The 24,589-nt window shown below is 42.4% G+C and overlaps 1 protein-coding gene across 3 annotated transcripts in view; it reads right to left on the bottom strand.

Annotated features, from left to right (window-relative positions):
• The window catches only part of zcchc2 (zinc finger, CCHC domain containing 2), a 19,710-nt gene extending 6,277 nt beyond the window's left edge, over positions 1–13,433 (bottom strand). For 2 of the 3 annotated variants that reach the window (XM_086305369.1, XM_086305368.1), the window contains exons 1-11: positions 12,462–13,433; positions 7,952–8,072; positions 7,506–7,576; positions 6,308–6,379; positions 5,374–5,474; positions 3,478–3,581; positions 2,958–3,041; positions 2,273–2,327; positions 2,031–2,157; positions 1,260–1,327; positions 1,037–1,098 (exon numbers count right to left, since the gene is read on the bottom strand). In XM_086305369.1, coding sequence (XP_086161495.1) covers positions 1,037–1,098; positions 1,260–1,327; positions 2,031–2,157; positions 2,273–2,327; positions 2,958–3,041; positions 3,478–3,581; positions 5,374–5,474; positions 6,308–6,379; positions 7,506–7,576; positions 7,952–8,072; positions 12,462–13,253 — 1,657 coding nt within the window. In that variant the 5' untranslated portion in view covers positions 13,254–13,433. The remainder of the gene's footprint in view (positions 1–1,036; positions 1,099–1,259; positions 1,328–2,030; positions 2,158–2,272; positions 2,328–2,957; positions 3,042–3,477; positions 3,582–5,373; positions 5,475–6,307; positions 6,380–7,505; positions 7,577–7,951; positions 8,073–12,461) is intronic. The other variant, XM_086305370.1, reaches the window with a different exon arrangement.
• Positions 13,434–24,589: the final 11,156 nt, after the last annotated feature.

A 24,589-nucleotide genomic window follows, 5' to 3' on the forward strand; every position in this document is an offset into this window, starting at 1 on the left:
CGCCCATCTACTGTGTATGCAACAGGAAACACAGCACGATTGTTAACGTGTCCTTTACGATACGACAAGATTACTGATGAGTTTATTAAACTGGTGACTGAGACTCTGCTTCAGCTGCAATTCATGAGGAACTCCAGCCTGTAAGAGACGGCGTTATTAGTCATTTACTGTCTACGAATACCGTACCATGCAAGCAGCCACTAGGGCCATGTCACATGATAATACAGAAAAATAACTAGGCAACATAAAGGTGTTACATCGCAGTATCATTGCTACAGCAATACCATGTGTTTACATTCCTGGTGCGCACAACAGCGAGACAAGCCTGCACATGCCAGAGAGGGACGGCCTCTGATACAGTGTTGCCAACTCATCAGTAAGGAAAACAGCTATTGGCTGTCCTAAAAGTCGCTAAATGAGGTCATCACCTAATTTGCATAACTGGTCATGCTTATGTTAAAAAAACCAAACCACCCTAAATGCATTTAGAATATATTTAGAACTACAAATGAAATTCTTTTAAAAATTATTGTTTTAATGTCACGATCCCACCTCCTTCATCCAGGCTTGGTACTGGCAAAAGTGACCTGAAACAGGCACTCTGGCAGAGTTACTGTGTGTGTTTACGTCGTTTTAAACCTTCTGATCCACAAAAAGTACTGACTGCGTTACAGTCAGTGCGGGAGCAGCGGCTTCGCTCCTGCGCGATTCATTTGCAGTTTGGGCGCGTAGGGGTCAGCATCTCCTGCTCCGACTGCAGCTGTGGGCGACTGCTACGTGAGAATGACCCGCCGCCTGTGAGCGCTTTGGCACGGGCGGCACGCTGCTTGTTGAGAGGAACAGCGATGCGATACGTGCTTTCACGTCAAAAAGTGGTCATAAGTCTGACTAATAACACCAACAAAAGTCGCTTTTTAGAAAAGAAATAAGGTCGCTAAGTTGGCAACACTGCTCTGATGGACTTGGAGCTGCTTCAAAAGCATTCAACAAAGCACCGTCCTGTTGAAGTACACTGCCTCCTGCTACAGACGCTTACCTTTCCTCGGGGCTGCCACCAAACACCCGTTGGACACAAAGGACTTGCACTTCACCTTCTCCCTGAAAACAGGAGCACACGGGAGACCATGTCATGTTCATGTTAACACAGATGCAGCACACTGTACACTAACGCACAGACTGACAGAGCCAGAGTCTAATGACTGCTCAAACGTGTCACACAGGGTAAACGTGGAGCCTCTTAGCTCGTGAAGCAGACCTACCCTTCTGTGGGCAGCACTCTGCTCTTGGTTTTGGTGGCTGGGTGGCTTCTCTTGTCTGTGTCCTGGTGCTGTAAGAAAGCGAGGAGTCATTAACATGCAGCTCACAGCTCCCCTGGAATGACTCGATTTGCCATTAATCACTTTCAGCTGTTCAGCTAGCAGCGTATTAGGGGATCCCTACCAATTTACACAAATACTACACAGAGCTGGAGCATGAGTCAAAACAACAAAGAAAGAAAAACGACCCTGTGTAACACCAGTTTACACTGAGAGAAGGATTCTGAGGAGTCAACCCCATCCAGGGCTCTGAAATAAACGGGTTATGAGTGAGATGAAGAATGTGCTTTGTCAGCAGACTGTCCTCCACCTCTCAGTGTTTGAGCGTGTTAGCGAGATAGCACAGAGCACTCCCCTTCACATGGCACGTCCAATCACAGACACAGGGGCAGCTGGGTTAATGCAATCATAGCGGCCTTCAAACCTCTGCAGCCCATAATGATTAACAGTGTTGGTGAAATGGTGCTCACTGTGCTCTGAGCTTTACTCACAGGACTGAACCGAGCTGCTTCTGACAGCGGCTGGTGCAGCGAGGAGCTTACCTGCTGCACAAACGGAGCAGATTGCAGCACAGCAAGCTACCATTTCTACAACACTCGTGCCAGTGTTAGCAATCATATGGCTGCTGTGTGTCTCAGTGGCACGCTGAAGAACTTCTTTAATCAAAACAGGTTTCTGTATACGCAAGACAAAGAGACTGGCAAATAACCCGACCTGCTCGGCTTCCTGGCTGCTTCGCGGTGCGCAGCTCTTCTTCCTCCTCTCTGCAGGCCCATTGAGCTCTGCGGCGTGTCCTCCCCTGCGAGGGTCCACCTGGGAGCCTTTGGCACCCGACAGACCGCTGAGAGGAACACGTGCTTTTGGTTAATACGTTTACGTGCAGCTTTTTTCTGCTTCACTAACAGTTTTTTCAATTCTGGAGACAAAAACAGCGGTGAAGCAGAGATCATACTCACAGCTGGCATGGACTCTTGGACCCGTGCTTCTTCTTGTGTCCCTGTAGATACGACTCTAGATTTCACAGGGTTTAAACAAGAAAAAGTCAATGATGGAGGCGCTCATCCAACTCATTACAATTCACACATTATTACCCATCAAATGACAAATGTGAGCACAACTAGGGTGAAGCACAGTGCACAGGTTTGATTACATTCTGACAAAGGAGAAGCGATTCATGTGTACTGTTAGCAGTGGCTGTAGGACCAAAGACTCAAATTTCATTTAATACATCATTTTTTTACAGCTGGAAAGAGATAGCCCATCTCTGTGTCTGTAAGGTAAATGGCTTTAAAACTAAAAGTCGTCCAGGATTAACAAGCTTTATATAAAGTATGAGCAGGACGAGGCCGTGCTGACTGCTGCCCGTGGCACATGATGGGGCAAATATAGCTGTGAAATATGAGGATTTGAAACAGACTCAGCTTTTCCGACTGACCTCCAAAAATAAACACTAGTAAGACTCGAGCAGCAGGCCTGGTTAGCTGGCCATGCCTTTGTTTTGTCAGTGCCCACAATCACTTCTCAATCAGCGATTTACACACTTCCATGCACTCCTCCCCTCATCATGCTGCACTGCCACCAGTATCATAGAAAAACAACCCGCTCCCCCCAAAAAAAGAAAAACCAGAAAAAAGCGCGGACCTGAAAGCTGCTTCTTCTCACCTTCCTCCTGACTGGAGGCATCGGAGCAGTCTCCCTGGTAGGCTGTGCCCAGCTGACAGTTGCCTGTTCAAAAAAACCCCCAAAAACACAGAAAAGGTGAAAACTAAAGCACAAGTGATGAAAACCACTTTGTTCCATATGTCTGATCACTCAAGACCAAAAACTGCACATCTGTAGCATTTTATTACTTTCATTACATAAATAGAGAAAACGAACTAAACAGGAAGCCAGAGAGGTTCAAAATGTAAAATCAATAAATACAACATTACACAAAACAGTTCTTGTTGCTTTCTCCGGCTATTGTAAGGCTCCATACATGAACCTGAACTGTGACTGCGCTCCCTCACAAAGGACCAGAGGACATTATGCTGGTGGACATGCGTGTTTCAGTGAGAGGAGGTGAGACCACCGACTCTTCTGCAGGATGATGCTGCAGCTTTCATTAACAGCTGACCTTTCAGATCTAACATGAATATGAGCATCTTGGCCTTATACTCACATCTGCTACAAGTAGGTTTAGCAGCGTAACTGGAATCACAGTTGAAGAAGCTGCAGACCTTCCTGGCCTGCCTGAACAGCGGAGGTGCAGACAGGAACCTCTCTCTACAGGTGAGAGCAGAGACGGCATGAGTGAAACTGTTCATGAACAAACAAAAACCCTAAACTTAGACTTCAGAATGACACCATTACTCTGAACACAAACTCCTCCTCTGAGAACGTGTTTGGCACGATTATTCATAGAAATAGTCACTAGGACATAAAAACTGCACGCACAGGGTGGAGCTGACAATATTTCCGTTACATTACACGATCATAAAGGCTTGAAGAATTCACAAAAATATCCATGGACTTTCTTCTGCTTATCAATTTCAGATTTGCGGGAGTGCATGGAGAGGCTGGGTACAGTCTGTACCAGGGTTAACACAGTCACACTAATCACTGGGTGCCCCCGTTCTCGTAATGACTGTACCAACCCCCCAGTCCATAAACATTGAACCTGTCGTGCACTGTGCAAGTTTTAATGGCCCATAACTGCAGCCAACAGTGAAGCAAAAAGCTTTGCTCCAGCACTAGTTAAGCCTCGCCTTATACAAGATGAGACACAAGACAAAAGTCTGACAGTGGGCCGGACTTTGGATGCAAACAAAAACAGTCCAAGCAGATAGGTTTCAGTTTCCCCACCCGCTCCACAGTCTCACTTCACACTAAATGAAACTGGTGGAGAGGCCACACCCACTGTGTGGGTGTGTTTTATCAGAAATGAAAGGGAAAACAACAACAAAAACCTCTCTGGGTTGACTATCCCTTCAACCAAGAATGAAAACCAGCCCTGTTTAGCACGCCTGACATGTATTACAGGGACCCTTACAAAGCTTTGCAGATAATGGTCAGACCCATTTGACAGAATATCATGTTCAGCTGTGCTTTCTAGGTCAAGGGCCCCCGCTCCTTTCCCCACCCTCCAGTACTGGCATGATGGGGGTGACGGGGGTCCAAACACAGCCCCAAGTCATGTTTTACAGTTTGTCCTGCTGGTTTGTAGCAGCAGCAACAATAACTGACACACAGCACACTGACGGAAACGAAGGTACTTAAAATTCCCACGGAGCTGCTTGTTCACAGCTATTTTAAGCTCAAGCTTTCAAAATAATACAGCGATGCTTAGCTAATTGTTTTGGTTTACATTTTAAACTGGCTGTATTGATATATAAAGAAAAGACAGACGATGCTGTTCGATTTGCAAAATAGTGTCAAACAGGAGGATTACAGTCTGACACTAACATGCCCTTTGTTTCTCAGTCTGCCCTCCTCATCACATTGTGACTACATCTTAATCTCTGGTGACATTTTCCCTCCACACATGCACACACACACCTGAGATAAATAACCGCAGGACACTGAGAATCTCATCCAGCGTTCCTTCACTGACCTGGGGTCATTCCATTCAAGTCTACTGAGCGCCTCAAAATGCCACAAAGCTTCTTGCTTGTTTTCGAAGTAAACTGCGGCACAGTGAGGAGTAGGAATGCATGTCAGATTTTTTACACACAGGAAATGATGCTGAACAACGTCTTTGGGTAAAGCAAGACAGATGGTGACCTCTTATCCTTGGAGAACTCAGAATAACAGAACAAAATGACCACAGTCGCGACTGCGGCAAGTCCTCGGTCAAAGCTGCAGTCCACAGTGTTTCCACGTGATCAGATATGCGAATGTCAGAAAACGCCAAACAAGATGGAGCCGAAACATTTGAACACAAGCTAGCCACAAAAATGCTCAACAAAAATAGATATTCCTCATCAGAAACTGGCTCATCTAGCCAGAGGTCAAAAGGAGAATTTGTCCCGCAGCTTTTTAAGATTTCAGGTGAACAAGTGGGCTAGATGTAAATTACCTGAGGTTCTTCTCCACCTCCCTGCTCTCATACTGGCCCCCCTGGTTCAAAAGACTCAAGATGCTCTTCTCAAAGGACTCCGTACACTGATCCTTCGGAAGCTGCAGAGAAAAAGAGGGAAGGTGAACAACAGGAGGGATGCACTGAAGCATTGCCTGCACATACAAGTTTTCATTATGTGTCTTCAAGACCTCGACTTCCTTTTTGTGCTAAATAACCAGCTTTGGGTTCAATGGCGTGGACTGAAGCTGTATTACCATAATGTATATACGATGGTACATCCCGATCACCTGTGCACAGATTAGTTTCGTACAGGACGACGAATAAACTTTAGTGAAACCTCCCACTGTGAAAATGCTTCTTTTTTAAAAACTGGCCAAACATTTGAAATTGGCATCTGGACTCATACAGCTGTTACTGATGGAGGTAAGACCAATCAGAAAGTGGTTCGATTGCCAATGACAACTACTCCACAGTATCCTCAGCAAGGTTCCCCGGATACAACCGTCAGAGCTGGTGTGCAGATGTTACACAAGAAAAACATTTGTGTAAATGCTTGAAGTACAAACTGCTGAGAGTGCTCAGTGTAGAAATAATCAGTAATTACCAGTGTATCAGTCCTATTTACTAATGACACTGCTGTCACTTTGTTCTGCTGATGTGTCTGCTGAAGTTCTGACAGTGAGCCATTTAACTGTGCTGATTAAATGTTACCTACAGCTTCGTCCATTTGCCACAACGTCTTTGCATCGTTTACAACAAAACAGACCTAGAGACACACTCAGACTGAAACCTCTGTACAATCAGAAAACCGTCTTAATTATATATCTTTAAAACAAATAACAGTTCAACAAATAAAGGGATATAACAACACTCAAAGTTCTTTACATATACTTCTGCAGCTCTTCTGCTTTAATATTACTGCTGTGATTACCTTCAGGAGGAAGTTCTCCAGCTCAAAATGGGTTTTGGTCACTTTGCTGAAAGAGGAGTCGGACCACTTCACCTGAAACAGCAGCAGGACACTCCATCACTGCAAAGCCACAAGTGCCAAAAACACCACACAGAAGGACTGCACTAGAAGTTTACCGCACAGTAACGGCGTGAAGACACCCAAGCAGGGCAACGATACTGAATAAAAAGCAACCTGTGAGCATAAGTGGAAAAAACAAACAAACCATTCAAATAATACAAGAAAAAACAAAACTTGTGTTAAAAGGAAGATTGGCTTACTCTCCTGCTAAGAAATCGAGGTGTGACATCTTTTCTAATCTCAGGAGTTGCTCATGTCAAAAAGATAGAATAGAATTCAAAGTTAAAGTTCTGTTTATGAGTGAGTGCACTACAAAGATACGTCAGAGTGTCTGTGTCTTATGCATCAGCAGCTCCTTCCAGTCCAAACAGAGCTGCTGGCTTTACTGTCAAAGCTTAGAAAAGCCAACAGGACAGTTGGGCTCTTCTCCAATTGTTTAATGATTTCTCTGCACACAAGCAACAATCAGGTTACTTTGTTCTATAAAGATCTAAACAGACTTCTCAAGGGATAAAGTCACCAGCTGTGACACTGACACGCACCACTGAAAACGGGATTTTTCTGAGCGCAACGGCCAAGTAGGTCAAACAAAGTAAAGAATATACAGGAAACTATCTGGGCGTTATAATAGGCACATAACTGTGTGTGTGACAATAGGGGCACGTGTAAAAGCTGCATTTTTCTTGCATGATCAAGTTCACAGCTGCAGGTGTTGGTGGCAGAGCAGAAAGCAAGTTTCTGTACGTGGTACTGAGCAGGTATACGAACAAAAAAGGAACAGACAACGTTTCTACAAGAAGGAGGAGCCTTAACTTTCTGTCACTATCACATGTGGTGAATATAAGGGCAAACAAACTTGTTCAGACCCGCCTGAGAAGCAGCAAGTTAGCAAAACAACCAGTGACCCTTTGCCTGTATACACGTGTATTTGGAAAAGCCAACGACAGGAAAAAGACAATTTATTGCAATAACAGACTTCTTATTTTGAACTACTCAAAGGTTAACAGTAAAAATTCAGATTTGTAACTTAACATCACAGCTCATCTTTGACTTGACCTGATCTGAAGCAGTGCCCGAGAGTGCGTGTGCGGTTACCTACCTCAAAATTGTATTCCTTGTCCGTTCTCTTCCGACAGATGCCCCTAAGCACAATTCCCTCGATATGCACAGCTGCACACACACAGAGGACACACTAATGATATCGTTTTTCCATAAAAACAGCAACATAGCTAATACCGTCTTCAGACACAGTAGTACAGGTCTACTGAAAGCCTGTTGAATTATTTAAGCCCATACAATATCAGGGTCACTTCAGCACCTGCCATGAATAAATCAGCAAGTAGAGAAAAATGTGCATTGGCTTCTCTGCGGCTGTACAAAGTGCCAACATAACAAAAACCATTAGTGCCTTGGAAATGATTACAGCAAAGAAAAAGAGCTACTCGTGAAACTGACTCAGGGCACATATCAAAGCTGCCACGATCTCAGTTGCACCTGCAGCACATAATTGCCATCGTGTTCAGTATGTGCACCCTTTCTATTCACCTTCTCTCTGTGTTGCCCTGCGGCTGGACCGTCGGCTCTGGCAAGGTGGATGGGAGGCTGGACACTCTCCTAGCCCAAGCCCTTGAGAGGCCAGGTAATCTCCCTTCTGGCCCATCAGCTCCTGGAAAACAAACACTCAAAGTTGGAAACATAATAATTCACTGCACGCTGAGCTCTACTTAGAAAGTACTGCATTTCACAAGTGTCACAGTTACCTATGACATTTCAATTTAAACAACTGTGGGTGCAAATTACTAAGGCAAAGTTCGATCAACACCACCAGTGGTTTGTTTTACTTTTCCCACAATACACAGCTGGAGATCAATGAAGGGAATTGGAATACTATCCCAGGATCTCTGATGGACCGATCCCATATTACGTATCGGTATCGGTCCGATACTGACGTAAATTACTGGATCGGATATCGGAGAGAAATAAAAAATGTAATCCGATCCATTAAATATCAAAAAAGCACCTCACAAAACTTGCGACACGGCGTAACTCGGCTCATAACCGTAACATGTCGGAGCAGTGTGCTCAGTGATAGAGCGGCTGTGTGTATTTGTAGCCTCGCTACCAAACCAGCATTTCATCTCTGAAGTGATCCCAGAGAGAAGTAAAGCAAGTGTGTAAGTTCATCTCTGAATGTTTGTAAAGCTTAACAAGCGATATATGGAGCGACTGCCTCTCTCTCTCTCTCTGCTGCTGCTACTTCAATCGTGAAACTGATCAGTGATCAGCTGATCGGCTTTTCTGTCGCGAGTCCGTGTCTCTAGTTTGTTTTTGGCCCACTTTGCACCAGAAAGAGGAAACCAGCGGCTGAACAACAGCAGCACGTTTAAGCTTGATCAGCTGTTGTTAGAATTGATTTATTATTACTTTCTACTCGAGGATCTTTTTCTACAGCTGACGGCTGGTAACTGTGCAGGGGCGGATCTAGCAAAGTGTAGCCAGGGGGGCCGATAGGGCATGAACAGGGAAAAGGGGGCACAAAGACATACTTTTCTTTCTTATTCTCATTTAAAATGTCGAGCTTTTAATAAATAATTATCTGACACCCAAAGTTTTAATCTGATGTTAAATATATAGAAGTCCATTACTGTATATAGTAACTGTTAAGTCTAATATACTAGTAAGCTATGTACTTTTTCCTTTGGGAAGATACCATCTGTGCAGTCTGCAGTTCTGTAGAAGAAAGATGTTGAATCTATTTTATTATTGTAGAAAAATTATTTATTTCTGTGCATTTTTTCTTTTTTTCCACACTGCATCATATTAAAGTTGATTACATCGATTAAGCATCATGAGGTGGAGGGTGGGGGGAGCTGCTTACTCTTTAAAATACCAGAATAGGGAGGATGGAGCAGGTTTAAGTTTATTAGATTGATCAGTTTTGCTGAACTATGAAATATTTTGGGTGCAGTGTGTTTTTTTTTTACATACAGATATAACAGAATAGCCTTACTGGGTTTTTTTTTTTTAACGTCAGTATGAACTTATACAAAAAGCAGCAAGATATTAAAAAAATCAGTTTTATTGATTAAAAAATTCACTATATTGGATTCATATCGGTATCGGCAGATATCCAAATTTATGGTATCGGACATAAAAAAGTGGCATCGTGCCATCTCTAATCTCTGAGTACATTTTTCAGCTTTTTCTACGGAGTGTAAGACTAATTGCAGTGACTTTATAATTCACTTCTGACACAAAATGAAATCAACGGCCCAAAGCAAATATTAGTCTGTGATAAATTACAAGCCAACAGGAAACATGAACCCACAGAAATGCTGAGCAAAGAAAGGGAAAAGAGCACATATGCATACATAATACAAATAGTACAGAACAGAGCCAAGCTACAGCATCCGTCTGTGGGTACAAGAAGGTCAAGCAAAGCAGTCACAAGGGATGAAACAGATTATGTATGCATAACAAAACCCCAGAACCCTCCATTTGTTTCAAACCCTTCACTTTCTCTATGTGTTTGCCCACATTTGACAGTGGCACAGTCCAGAGACTATTCTTTAAAAAGGGCACGAGTGATTTTATTAAGAGCAGTGCATCTTCATCAGGCAGGGTTCTGGCTCACAATGACTTCATCCCGGGACTCGTGGAGCAGAAAGCCTTCGAGTCAGAGATACAGACACGTATGCTGCTACTAGCATAATGTGACTGGGCTGGAAACTAAGTCTCATGACCAAACAACTCACACTTTGTTCTATTAAGTATCTTACATGGGGAATAGCGACTGCTATTTCCTGCTACATATCCCCCACGTGTTAGGCAGCAACATGCAAACTCAGATCCCTTAGAGTGGCTGAGACTCTAAAACGAGTGAGGGGTTTCTCATGAGGCAGAGGGAAGGTCTCACCCTTGAGTGGCTACAGAAGAGCTTTGCATTCCTCACATGACTTCAGGATAGTTAACTGAGGTTTTGTTCATTCCTAAAATAAAGCTGAAACAATAGTTTAATAGATAAAACTATTAAACCGTTTTCTCAATACAGCCGATGTTATTATGCCCTCCTGTACGCTTCAACAGAGCCTGTGGTTTGAACTTTATCCACTTATAACACAAACCTGTGGAACCAGGTTTAATGACTGAAATCAACAGTTTGTACCTAATTGGAATCAAATGAACTAACAACTGCTGTTTGAAGACAAGAGGGACCACCATGTTTACACAGAGCTACAGGACGCTCACATCAAGAAACAGCTAAATACTACAGAAATGATATTAATATTTCAGTTTCAGTCATTGGGGAGCAAAGTGAAGCCTGTTAAACAAAGCAGGCTTACTGAGTTGCTTGGATCCTCTTATAGAACAGAGAAATCACTGAAGTCTTAAACACAGACTGGTGAGGAAAGGTAAGAAAATTCAGAGTGGATGTCACAGTAAACCTGCTTATAAAAAAAGAATATTCAGGTAGACAAAATGTCCTGGCTTTGTATGCAACTTTGTGATGCATTTCTATGGTATATCTTTGAATTATATTAACAAATCTGGAAGCAGATTAGACGAAACAAAAAGCAGCCAGTTTAAAGGATTCAGTCATAAATGGTGTTGATAACAGCCCAAGGAGGTATGCTAAAAAAGCTATACATTGATAACTCAATATACTTATTAATGTCACGAAGGAATCACTTAACTTGGCTGGGTTATAATGACACCTTATCCACTTTATAGGAGGTTGTGTTCAGGGGTGAGATTTAAAAATCCAATGAAGAGAAAAAACAACAACATTTTTTGCAATTTTTGTTGCCAATAGATGGAGGAAAAACAGATCAAAGGAGCAGGGGTCACACTGCATCTCTGCTGCTCCCACTGATATGTCCGTGATATTGTATACAGTGTCATCAGGTCCCCCAGCAATAATGTGTCAAAAATGTCGTGCTGCTTGCAGGTACATTAACATTACATTGGCAGTGCCAGCAGTGGGAACCTTCTTTCCTTTAGGATTAACATCCACACTGCTCCATGTGCAATGCTTTGGACAAGTGGTTTTACGTGACCTTCCACAGGCATTAGCAGAGAACTACTGAGCAGATAGACCCTCAAATCAGACATGGGGTTTCAGCTTTGTTGAGCACTCCAAGCCCTTTTCACCAGAAAAAGTAACCAAAGATGAAAGCTGAAAAATTTAAAAATGATTTTAAAAAAATACTTCAATGCAGTTTAAGCCTGACATGAGATTTGAACCACACTTCCCCAAGTGAAAGCTTTCTGCATCTTTCTTTTAACGTGCAATTCTTACAGTTAACACTACTCATCTTATCTGGCTGATAAGATTATGAGATACACTTGCAGGGAGTCCATTTCCAACTCGTGCTTTATTTTGTTTGTATATATATTCTAAAGCGTTTTAAAATAAGACACCAAAACATGTTACCAATCCCACCTTTCATAGAAAATCAAGACCACACCAGCTAAAAGGAGTTTTTTGATGGATGGATGGATATTCAGCTGTGTGGCTGGGTGATTGTTGGGAGATCGGCTCTTTATCAAACACCTGCTACAGCACAGAGGCGCTTGGAAAGCGCTCTGTTTGAGAATTAGTGCTGTCAGAGGAGCGCTTGGCATTGCATCTGAATATAGCTTTAATAAGGGCACCACTTACCCTCCAATAAGCTTGTTATCGACTTACACTGTAAATGGCGGTTAGACAGATGATGGTAACCCATACAGTTAAACAGCAGGCTACAAAACAGCTCCGAGCGTGCGACAGCGTGTAACAGCTGCCCAAACTGTAGCTAGCAGCAGGGTAACCGGCTGGCTTTCATGTTAGTAATAGCATAGTATAATGGCAGCTAATGCTAGCAGAATAATGTTTGCTCTGAGCCTACTCTACCAGTATGTGACATCATTTTCATGTTACGTAGTTTGAAATACATGTATCTAACGTTTTTCCCCACTTTAACCAATTCTGCTGAAGAACACATTTTAAAGTTGGGCGAGTTTAACAAGCTAGCTTAGGATTTAGATGGGCTAAAGTTGGTTTGTTGCTCATTACCGTTGCTTGGACGTTTGATCTACGCTGGCGATGACGCTTTCCCTCCTCCATAGCAAGCTCTATTTTGTCGAGCAGTTCCCGAACAACTTGGCGTTGGTGGAAGTGGAAGGCTGGGTGCAGGGACGCCATAGTAAAAAGCAGCGCAATCTGCTCCAGAGGTCCTCCGGCTGTGTCGTTTGCAGAGAAGCCGCAGTCTTCTTCTGAATCTCCGTACATACTGTCGGCCTGACACGGCGAGTGAACGTGAGAGTCCCTAAATGGAGGGAGGGGGCAGTCGTAATTTCTGCAGAACAAGGCCGGGTTGACATGGCTGAGTATCCGAAAGAGTATTCCAGCACATTCCCTGCTGTCAGACCCGAGGAGGGACAGGCAGACTAGGAGTTTAGACCTGATCACTGGGTCAACCACGTCCGTTAACACTCCCAAATCGCTCGGACTATTTGCTCGAAACTCAAAGTCCCGTAAAACATGGTAATCTTTTCTAGCGAGATCCTCCAAGTAAGATCCTAAAAAACGGAGCTCCAGGGGTTGGCACATATGCAACAGCCCGCACATGAACTCGATACGCTTAGCAGGGTTTAGGTGCAGGCCGAACCACTCAAAGACGCTCTCCTTGTCCAGTTGTGCTGGATGCACCGGAGGTCTGGGCGAGTCCCCCAGCTTGTCATACGCCACGGAGGGAGATGCCGCCCCGAGAACATGTTGGTGCTTCGGCCGATCCAATGAATCGTTCTTAGCCGTTTGGTTACCTCCTTCCTCGCCCGTTTTCGTCGGTAGCTTCATTTTCAGCATTATCAGTGCTACGAGAGAGCCTTCAAAGTGTAGACGACGGACCAATATACATTACTGACAACCTCACACTGCCTCGTAATACTGAGCGAGAACCGAATATCCGTCGTTTTACCGTGTTATTACTGTTAGCTAAGCATCTGACGCGGCGCCACTACAGAAGCCCTTTTCACGAAGTTACAGTCTTCTTCTACTCTGCATTAACGGCAGTGTGGCAACTACTGTTAGCTCATTGCTGCCACCGCGCGACTGGTGTTGGAGTTACAGTGGCACAATGAAATACTGTACTTGAAAAACTCAAACGTAAAATCAAATTACAGGCCTGTAATTTTACTGTAATAGGCATACTCTAATGCAAAACAGCGTATTCTGCTACTTAATTTGTTCAGTGAGATTTAGTGTAGTGCATGAAACACTAAACTAAATCGAGGGCCAGAAAAAGATGCTTCGTGGGCACAGCCGACATACCCATCACCCATTTTTAAAGTGATCTTCAGCAATAGTTCTCCACTATAGGTCACTGCATGGGCTCAGGAAAACTTCCAGAAATCACTGTCTGTGAACAGTTTGCTGTGCCATCCTCAAATCCATGGTTAAAGCTTTATGATGCACAAAAGAAGCCACACATATGAACATGAAACGCCACTATCTTCTCTGGGTCAAACAAGAACTGAAGCAAAGAGAGAAACTGCTCTGTGGTGAAACGAACCTACATTAGAAATTCTTTTTGTAAAACATGGAGGCTGATGATTCGTTTCTAAATTCCACTTACTGATGAAATTTTATTGAACTTTATTGAAGTGCTGAAAACAAGACTTCATTAAAACACTTCTATTTAAAATATAGGATCACCTCACATTTAAAATTGATCAGCAACCCAAAGGATAAGTATTTATTTTAATTAATCTGTATCTGTCCAAATGTGTTCCAATCCCTATTTTAGGGGCAAAATATGCTAAAAGGTTAATATCTCCTGGACAGTTTTTCCAGTCTAAAGCGAAGATCACGAGCCATCAGTACTGTTCATTGAGGCAAGACCGCCCTCTGGAGGAAACATCTGGAAATTACAAGAGTGGCAGTAACTACCAGCAGCACCTCCCATACAAAAGTGTGACAGCGGTATCCATGTAACTAATGCTGTATGTTGAATCTTGAACTTCAAGCTCATTAATAATGTGTTCGGTATATATATATTAACACATTATTTTTTCACTGCTGTGCTCATATGAATACACATAAATAAAGAAAACAAACAAATTATACTACAAAAAATTATGTCAACTACTATAAACAGCCTCCACTTTGCACTTTTCACAATTTTATTGTGAATTTTCAATTAAATCGATTTTCTTTTAGTAATAATGGGCTGAGATTACAGAGAGACAACACATTAGTTTCTCTCAGAAACATGTTAAACATAATTCTACTTTTTTATTGAGCAAAGGTAACCTCAACCTTCCCCGCTCTGCTGTTTGCTGTTACACACAGTTGAGTCTTTTGCTTCAGCTTAATTTTTAAGTACAGTATATGGTTTGATAACACATGTATCCAAATGTTATTGTAGAAAATGATGCTAAAATCCAAGTTTTCCCATGGGTTGGTCTGTGAGGAGCAGACGGAGTGTAACGTGTCATTTCCGTTTGTCAGTGATCGCGACTTTATCGCAGTGATTCAACGTGAGCCGCAGCTGCTTTTTCATCTCTCGCTGCAGAGCTTCTGTAACCCTTTAATTGAACTCATCTCCTGTACAGCTGCAGAAAACAGCGTGCTGTGAAACCACAATGCTGCCGTGCTTTATTACACGACTGCTGATCACAGGCTCAACACTTGATCCCCTTTATCTCAGACTCAGAGAAACTGTTGTTTGACTTAACAACCTTCACTGAATGAGGCTCCTACTCTCACTTAGCTCAGTTAAGTTTATTAACTGTTTGTTGTTTATTTCACATTGAATGTTAAATGAGTCATTTATATAGTCAGACTTGTAAGCCTTTTTCACACATCTAGTAGCACCGTGCATGTAAGTGTGTGTGAGTAGATCCACACTGGATATACGTTGGTCTTAGTTGTGTCATATTCCGTGGTGGAGTTGGCCACAGTTTACAAAGGCCGCCCTGACACTCCCACTGCACCCTCTGCCAACCAGGAGGAGGACTGTCACTGCCGAGCCAGGCGTCCTCTCTCTTCAGCGTCTCCCAGCAGAGTCGCATTCATCATTGGCTTGTTGCAGCTGAAGGAGAAAAGGAGAAAGGTAAGGACCTGTCAACACTTCTTTATTACACATGCTCTCACACAGTGTAGCTTTATGAGGAGGAAGCCTGGACAGAGTAGCTGTCCATTAGATTGCCAGCTACTCTTCCTTTCCTGGACTTCTCTGTTCTGCCCATCTCTGCTCAGGATAGTGGTTGTTGTTTCATTTACTACTTAATCTGCGATATGCATGCATCTTGTCTAAAATGCGATGTTACCACAGCGTCAGTTTGGTTTGGCCAAAACTGACCGGCCATCAGGACAACAAGAAGCTAAATATACTGCAGAAGTCATACATCAAACTCTGTGATTATGGGTCAGAGAGTTGAGGTCCTCAGCTTTACTGGAAAGCACCAGCCTCCCTGTGTGTTTCTTGGCATGTTTAAGTTACGCTGTCAGTTATGTCTGTTCCCTGAAATAACTTCTGTATCCACTGTACAGCAACACAATAAATTGGAAACGATGGAAAAGGTGTGTGCCGGACAGTTTTTAAGATCGTCATGGATCGCATGGAAGAAAAGTGCAGTTTTCAGATGCAGTCACCAAATATCTTTGAACAAGAGATGACAGTGAAAGTTCTGCTCGGTCACTGCAGTTATTTTTGACATCAGCTGCTCGTTGGTTTTTGACAGAGGAAAGATCGGATCTGGTAAAATATTACCTGGTTTGACGAGCAGGAGATACAAAGCAGTGTATTTGTAAAGGCTGCGTTGCAAACAGAGCTCTTTCACTGATGTCTTTGTACCTTTACCTGTGCTAGCTGTGGCTGGTTGAGCAGGTCTGTAGAAACATTGGTTTAAAATGTCAGGTTACCCTGAGCCAACATGTCATCACTCTGGGCAGACAAGATGAATCTATGAACTCTAACCCCTTCATTGTCCGAACACAACCCTATCGCATTATGTTACTTCACTGGGATGTTTTCCACTCTTCAGATCTTCAGGTCAGTCCCTAATCAGAGCACTAATCAAGTTCATGTAACTGTAACACAAATCTAGAAAAGGCACAAAACGTGCTGTTACGTAGAAAGAAGCAATAACTGAGCAGAGAAGAAGCAAAATGTGACTTGAAATTGAAACAGCATCTGTGAAATCTCAAGTAACTGGAAAACCTGACATAAATATTGAGAATTTCATTTACCAAACATTCTTTAGTGAAATCAAAAGTGTACTGCTCATCTTTTAAACAGGAGGCATTTAATCCGACAAGATTAAATCCAGATGTGAAGTTCTCATCACAGAGAACCTCACATCTGGATCTATATTTCTTTTTGTCTGTTACTGCATATAAGTGTTACATGACAATAAACAGGGATAATCAGGCTGCAGTTCCAACGGGACAAAATGTATTTGAAGGATCAGTCCCTGATCTACCTGTGAAACCGCAGGAAATATGTTTTGGACAGTGTTCAGAATATAGAGATAAATTAATGCCAGGATGTAGCCGACGGCATGAGGTCAAAACCGAAGCGGCCTAGCAGAACTACAGGCTGTAAATAAAAGATGGACACTGCTTTGGGGTCTTACAAAGAGAAAACTTCTTCTCTAAACAATAAGAGACAATCGATATATTTCAACTGTCAGAGTTTTATATTGGTTTTGTGAGTAATATTCATGTTCGGGCACATTAACGTTTCTGTTGGGTTTTGATTACACTCATAAAGTGTCATTATCATCTGTTAAAGCCTGCATCGAGTGTTTGTCGTATTACTGAGCTGTTAGCATGCACGAGTAGAAGGCTAGCTTTTTATGTGTGAAACTGGCTTCCATTCGTTATCATCAGTTTATTTCAATTTAAGAACATCTTGCAAGTTTCTTGTATTGAAGCAGGTGTAAAATTCACTTTTTTTAGGCTTGTCTCCAATTTTCTCTACAAGGTCATGAAGAGGAAGTGGAGTTGCTTGTCCAGATCAGCTCTGGTGAAGCACACGTACCCTCTTTCTTCTTTTTGATAAGGCTCGTACTTATTCTGCTGACCCTGAATCCACCCCTAGTTATTCTGCGCTAGGTACTGGGAGCTTCCCATGATGCACTGCCTCTTCTTCACTCTCTGTGTTTATATACTCCACTTTGCATTTAATCATTAGTTCTTTTCCACAGCGTGTCTTTAGTCCTGTCTCCCTCCCCTCACCACCATCAGGTCACGGCAGATGGCCCCGCCCCTCGCTGAGCCTGTTTCTGTTGGAGGTTTCTTCCTGTTAAGTTTTCCTTCCTACTGTAGGCAGGTACTCGCTCATAGGGAGAGATCGAATTGTTGGAGTTTTCTCTGTATTGCCCTCTTACAGCACAAAGTGCCTTCAGGGACTGTTGTTGCGATTTGGTGCTATAAACAGTGGAATGAATTGAACTGAATTAATGTCGAGCAGCGTGATGAGAAAGAAATGTAGGAGCTCTTTAACATCAGGAAACACTTTCCTGTTGAGTCTGTGGGCACAATCCCCATGTGTCAAGTCACAATTATTCTAAAAATGATATTTAGTTTGTCAAACATGCGCCCACCTTTTAGTAAAATAGACAGTAAAGCTGCTTTAGGGCACGAGTATCTTCTGTTTGATACGTTGCCTCAGAGAGTCACGTGCCGTCTTTGGAGAATACTTTTTGTAAGACGCAGTGGCATTAATTAAATGATGTGACACATTTATTGTTTGTTAAGCTTTCAGAGGAAATGAGTTACAAGTAGGTAAAGTGTGTGTAGAATGCAGGCGTCAGCATTTGAAAGCATTTTCTAAAGCGGATACAATGTGTCTAACTTCACGGCTACAATAATACCGTTCCAGATTTAGCCACTCAAAATGTATTGGAAAAAAAAATCATATTATTTTAACTGAGAAAGCTATAGTGTACTTGAACAGGTTGGGATCCAGTAGCAGTGCTGCTCTCCGCAGTCATCATATTACATGGACCAGTGAAAGGCGCTGAGCAATCCCAGCAACATTTATGCACCAGGAATGTTCTGGGATGCTGAAGCCAGCGGAGGCTGCTCGTGTGGTTGGTAAACTGCACTTCTGGTTTGCTAGAAGAAGAGTGAGGTTTTGGAGGAATTCAGGTTCAGTACACACCTCTCCATGTCTACTGACTGATGTGTGGAAAAGAAGAAGCGAGGAATGGTGGATGCAAAGAGAAGAAGCAAAAAGAGTGTCTGTGTGGTTTTTTCCAGACCTGGTAAAGATAAAGACAGTGAATGGTTATGAATGATCTCCACTGGTGTGTTGTTTCCCTCTTTTACTGTTGATGTTCTGTCTTTGGATGTCTTACATCTGTATCTTTTACTTTCTTTTATCCTTTTCCACCTCAGCCATTTAAAGTTGGGTTAAAAGTCCGCCTACTCTCTAAAGGAATCCAGCTGCTATAACGAAAGAGCTGTTTAGGATTTGTACTTGGACAAATACTCTCAGACAGTCAGCCCATGTTTAATATGAGCATCTGCCATTAGAGCAGCATGAAGACAGAAATGGGGAAACAGCATAACTTTAAATTTCACATCAAATCAATTGAATTGCGTCTTTACGTAATTTGTACATGGTTATAATTACTTGTATTTTAAAGTGTTGATCAGGAGTGTGTACGAATCAAGTTCTGTTCTGAGTCTTAGCCGGTCCCATCCAGTCTGACTTATTGCTCTCAGCTTGGGACTCAGCTTCACTCCAGAAAAGAGGACAGGTTGAGCTGATCTGTGCAGGCAGGCAGTGCCTACTTTTGAATCCAGCAGCCATTCATGTGGTGGAGCTAGTTCAGATACGCTGTTATCTAACTGGACAGAGGCTGCTCAGGGAACAGTCGCAAAGCTTCCCTCTTAGCTTAAATTAGAATTTGCAAAGTCATGGAAAAACTCAAGCATCCCAGTTATGGCAGCGTTCGTGCGATGCAAACATTTATCATTTAGGTGAATTAGCCCACTCTGTAGACCAATCGTTCCCATGTGTCATATAAGAGATGTTTGAATTCAGTGCCCATGTGCCAAACACTTCCACTCGCTATAGTAGGAAAAGCACAGGCACAGCTAATAACCTTAATTAGGGCACTGTGCCATTTAGTTGTACAAATAAGCCATTTCACTGAGCTCACAGGCTCATGTCTGAAGAAGAAAGGGTTAGTTGTACCAAAAATGTTAGTGTCTTGAAAAATACTTGCCAGTGTTAGCAACGATTGCCTGCTTTTATGTGAAACCCACAGCTTATGCAGGTTTGTTTGGTTCTTCTCATTAAAGTGGGAATGTTGTCTCTTTTATGGTCGAGCAGGATGATTTAGAAGGCCGGTGGCTAAATCCCCGGCTCCTCCTGTTGCTCATGATGTGTCCGTCGGAGTGTGAGTGTCAGCAGTGAGAGTGCAGAGGTACAGATGAAAGCATTGTATGAGTGTGTGTGGGGGACTGGGTGAATGAGACTTGTAGTAGAAAGTGTTGTGAGTGCTCAAATTGAATAGAAAAGCGCTATATCCTCCTGAGAACCGAGGGAACGAGAATCTTCCCATTGAACTTTTTTGTGATTTCCTTCCTCTCTGGACGTTGTGGAGGCCACCCAAGCAAATGAGATATCTGTGGAAGGCCCTGCATGTCCTTTATTTAGTAGATCAGGACGTAGGAGGGTAGCTCAGAGGACATAAATGAATACGCTGGTTCTCGATAAAGAGACTTTCATAATAGGAAGCTAAATAACACTTTGGTACTGAGGCTGGTGAATTGTTCAGAAATGTGTAGAAGCCATGATGCACAGTCCAGCTGTAGTTTTATTGAAGGATGTAGGTATGAATATACATCTGTGTGCATATGTGTGTGTGTGTGTGTGTGTGTGTTTGTGGTTCTGAAAAGAAAGATTTGTACAACAGATGCTTAGTATTCACACATAAGGATGAAACATCCACACAAAGGATACTTTATACTTTCAACATGTTAGCAGTTAGCAAAGGGGGCTAGCAGCAGCCTGACATGAGGCTAAAAGCAGCAACTATTCCGGCGCATGTGGTGCACTAACACTGTAATTAGCACACGCTTCTGCACAGGCTGCACTGCAGCCTTCAAAGAGGCAGGACTCATTTCTACTATTACAGCCACTGCCTCCACATTAATCACAGTTTTCCATCTTTACCCAGGATGCTATACAACTGAACAGGCTTACACATTCATAATACAGCTGTGAGACTTTGGCTCAATTAAATATGTGTTTGCATTCAAACCATCAGTTCCAGTTTTATCAGCACATTCACAGAAAATATAATTGCTGCAGTTAAAATTACCAGGACTCAATATCTAATATTACAATAAACAATATAACTACAAGTATAATGCACACATAGCTCAGTCTGTAGCTTCAGTCTGATATTTCTGCCCCTGGGGTACCTGTGGATCTCCAGACTTGCTGAATGAGTTGAGCTGTCAGGGATGCATGTGCTGAGAGCATGACCTAGTGACAGCTGAGGTCAGATGAAGCTCTCATTTGGACAGATAAACTAGCCTCACTCTGTAGACCTTTTTCATATTTTTGCACATCAGCATGGGGAAAGCAGAGGTATAATAGAGATGACTTATTCCCATTAAGTGTCTCCATTAAGCCTCATGAGACATGACAGTGAATTAACATGCACTAAATGGAATGTAGCTAACATTACTGTAGTTTTTCTCCCTGTGAAAGTTCTATTGAATTATAGTAAATATTAAAGTTAATATTGAATAGTTTAACATTTTAATGTAACATTGTGTCTTTTCCTTTCCTTAAGTAAAGATTCGGTGTTTGCTTACAGCTGTGCACTCACACGATTCCATGACATAAAAAGTGATAGCGAGGTAACTCTCCCACCTTGACATACAGCGGACAGTGAGAAGACCTGAATAATTATATTTGGGCCTTTAAATGATCAACATGGTCAATTATTCAATTGCGCATGTTTTTTCTTTATTAACGTGGCCTGATAATGTTGCACTGATTGGAAATGTTGCAGAAAATAAAAGCTGCTCACTGTATAGTGGGTGAAAAGTATAAGCACCCTTCAAAGCTTCAGTCAATTCAGAGTCAGTATCTGTGAAAGCCACGATACATTTCCCATTGTTCTTTTTACTATTCAGGGTGCAAAATCCCAGTTAAGACCAGTGTTGAATTTTTACATTTTTACTTATGTCTGCTTATGCAGCTTAATTATCACAATAAAAAGAACACTAGCATCTCAGATTAGCAATTTTTCTACCATTCAGATCAGTCAGAAGCTAGCTACCAGCTGGTCTACTAGATAAAATGAGCAAGCAAGCTATAAAGCTAACCAACTTTAATCTAAACTATACAGTAATAAAATCTGGCACTTTCAGTCGCACTGCTATGGGCAACAAACACAAATAAGAGCTGCCTCCTAAAAAAATCTGCTGGAGTATTTTTAAAAGTAATGATATAGTAATTTCTTGCTGGAAAAGTACAACATATGGTATGTTTTTACCCCAGGACCTGGTATGTTGTCATTTGTTGTCCAACAAAATAAAGACTTTCCATGACATATTGTCCCAAAACCTGGTTCAGTCACCCGTGTAAACAAAAACAAGAATGGACAAGAAGGCATTATTATTCTGGAAGAGATCCTCCCCAACACGATAGAAACGTTTCATGGTCGTTAACAATAATGATTCAGAACAACCTTTATCGATCTTCAGTGACTCTGCAAGTGGCAACAGACCCAAACTACACAGAGATGTTTGCCTGCATCTCATATGTGGCTCAAGGACTCCATGTATCAACCTGATTAACTCACGAGTGATAAAAACAGCACCCAGCTCATCTTTTCAGTGGCTCTTAATTCACTTTAAAGCAGAAACTGGGATTCATTCTAAAACTCAGAACACACCCATGATGAACCCATGCTCCTAAACACACAGAGGCCTTTTATAGTAAACATAGAGTTTGCCCATTTCAAGCCTGTAGCAAACTTACTACCCATGTTACCTACATATAACTTATATGGCGTTTAAATGTCCATTTAATTTAAATTTATTCACCAGTTTGATCTTGTAGAGAGGAATATGTAAGCAGTAATACAAAAAAGTTACTTAATAACAATTCTTAGTGATTCCTGTCAAGGTTTTGCACACACTGCCTATTCTTTCGGTGTTTCTGGTTTAAAAATATTTCGGAGAACAAGCATTACAGGGAGAGGACCATGTCAAAGAAAGGTTGTGGTGGCTGTACTCTCTGCAGCCCACGGATCCTCCCCTGTCTTTAAAGCCTGTGCCAGCACAGCGCAGCCTTCTCTGCCATGCCTGTGTTTCTGCTCACGTTGTTATTTTCTCTGGGCCTGCCTTGTGGTCGGTGGAGCCATGTTTGTGCTGCCGAATGAAAACAGGGAAAGCTCCATCATGTGTTGCATGGTATGGCATGAAATAAAAAACTCACAAAAGAATTTTACAACACAGAGGAGGAGGAGGAGGTGAGAGGAGAGGGGACAGAGGAGAGGGAGAGACAGAGATGTAGTCATTTCACAAGACACTCTGGACTCATTCTCACATCATATATCACATGCAGTATGTACCAGCTGCATATTACAACACAGTGTGTCCACTGGACGTGGGCTGAGTCCTTGCATACATGTTTTAGTGCTCAGTGTCTGTTGTTCAGGACAGAGTTCCTCTGGTAGCATGATTTAGCTCTAGCTGAAAACACACACAAAGCCAGTACGTAATGACTGTAATAACACTGAAGCATTTAAAGCAGTTATATCTTGCTCTAGCTGACCTCCAGCTGTTTGACTTCTCGTTCATGCTGTACTGACTACACACTGAGCTCGGTGACAGCAGTGAAACATTTGGTTACATGCAGGTGAAAGCGAATATGAAACAGAGTTTTTCAGCTTAGTGACAAGTTACTCCTTAAAGGCAGGCTAAATGTGCTCCAGGGCTGCAGGGTAACTGCTCACTGGGGAGCTCCCCAAGGTGGCTTAATTGCAGCCAGCTGATGGCTGGAATAGCAGCAGCTAGCAACAGCTGCAACAACATGATGGAGTGTGTCAGAATGGAAGTGTTGTACTTTTTGTTTGTCGTGAGTTTCGTGATGACAGTGGGGTAAAAAAGGAAAGGTTTCTTTCACAAGAGTTCTGCTGGCTTCAGCTGGTCTGAGGGGGGACGGCTAACCTACACATCTCCCTGGTGCACTATGTGTGGCACAGAAAGGGCAAAGTGCTGACGATGAAGCTATTCACGTACACTGATTTACTTTGAAGTAGCAAGTTGAGATAAAAATGTGTGTATTTACGTTTCATTTTGAGAAAAATGGTGTTGTTTTTGTGCTGTGTTGAGTGCAGGGAGCCAGTTTAGCACGTATTAGCGAGCCATATTGTTTCAGCACATGCAGAATATGGTTTCAATCACTTAGAAATGATAACTTGCACTGATTAACTGTTAAAACCCACGTAGTGTTTCACAGAGTGGTGAGCTCCTCCCTATCTGTACTTCTGAAACACAGCTAATGACCTGTTGCCAATCATAAAAAGAGACCAAATCAATGCTCTGAGAGCTTTGATAGTTTCTAGTTCCTGGGCTGGGAAATCCCTCTATGAGTTATGACAATGATGAGCAGGTTCATGGTTTGAAAATCTCTTTAAGCCATAGGCTCCTTAGCTACACAGGAAGTCTCATTTCCTCCTCGTGTTTCCACCACATCTGAGAAAATGTGAACAATATTCAAACTGACAACAGAGTGAAAAACAGCATCAATGACTGTCATATGTTTTCACACAGGAAGGAACAATGTGACAGTCAGAGTCATTGTGTCCTTATTGTGTTTGATGTGGCAGAAATGGAAAAGGAGAAAGCAGGGGTGTTATGGCCAAACCAGCAGTGATTGGCTGACTGATTTATGAGTCTTTATTTCTGCTTCTGTGTGTAACTGCATTGAATTACAGAGCAAACACAGAGTTATTCTTGCTGGCTTTCATTCTCAGCTCATTTGCATATGCCCACTCTGGTTCCCACAACTCAATTATTTTCTGACTATAACTTTATATCTAAATAAATATGTATCCACGGATCGAATGGACCTGCTTTGTGTGAATCCTGGGAAGTCCAGGGAATTCAGTAAAGATCCGCCCACCCAATTTCTTTTTTATTTGAAGTTATTAAAG

Source organism: Aulonocara sp. 'chitande type north' Nkhata Bay, linkage group LG9 (assembly GCF_057382095.1).
Source record: "Aulonocara sp. 'chitande type north' Nkhata Bay isolate Kocher_YH1m ecotype deep benthic linkage group LG9, A_spYH_male_GT1.1, whole genome shotgun sequence".
Lineage (NCBI taxonomy): Eukaryota > Metazoa > Chordata > Actinopteri > Cichliformes > Cichlidae > Aulonocara > Aulonocara sp. 'chitande type north' Nkhata Bay.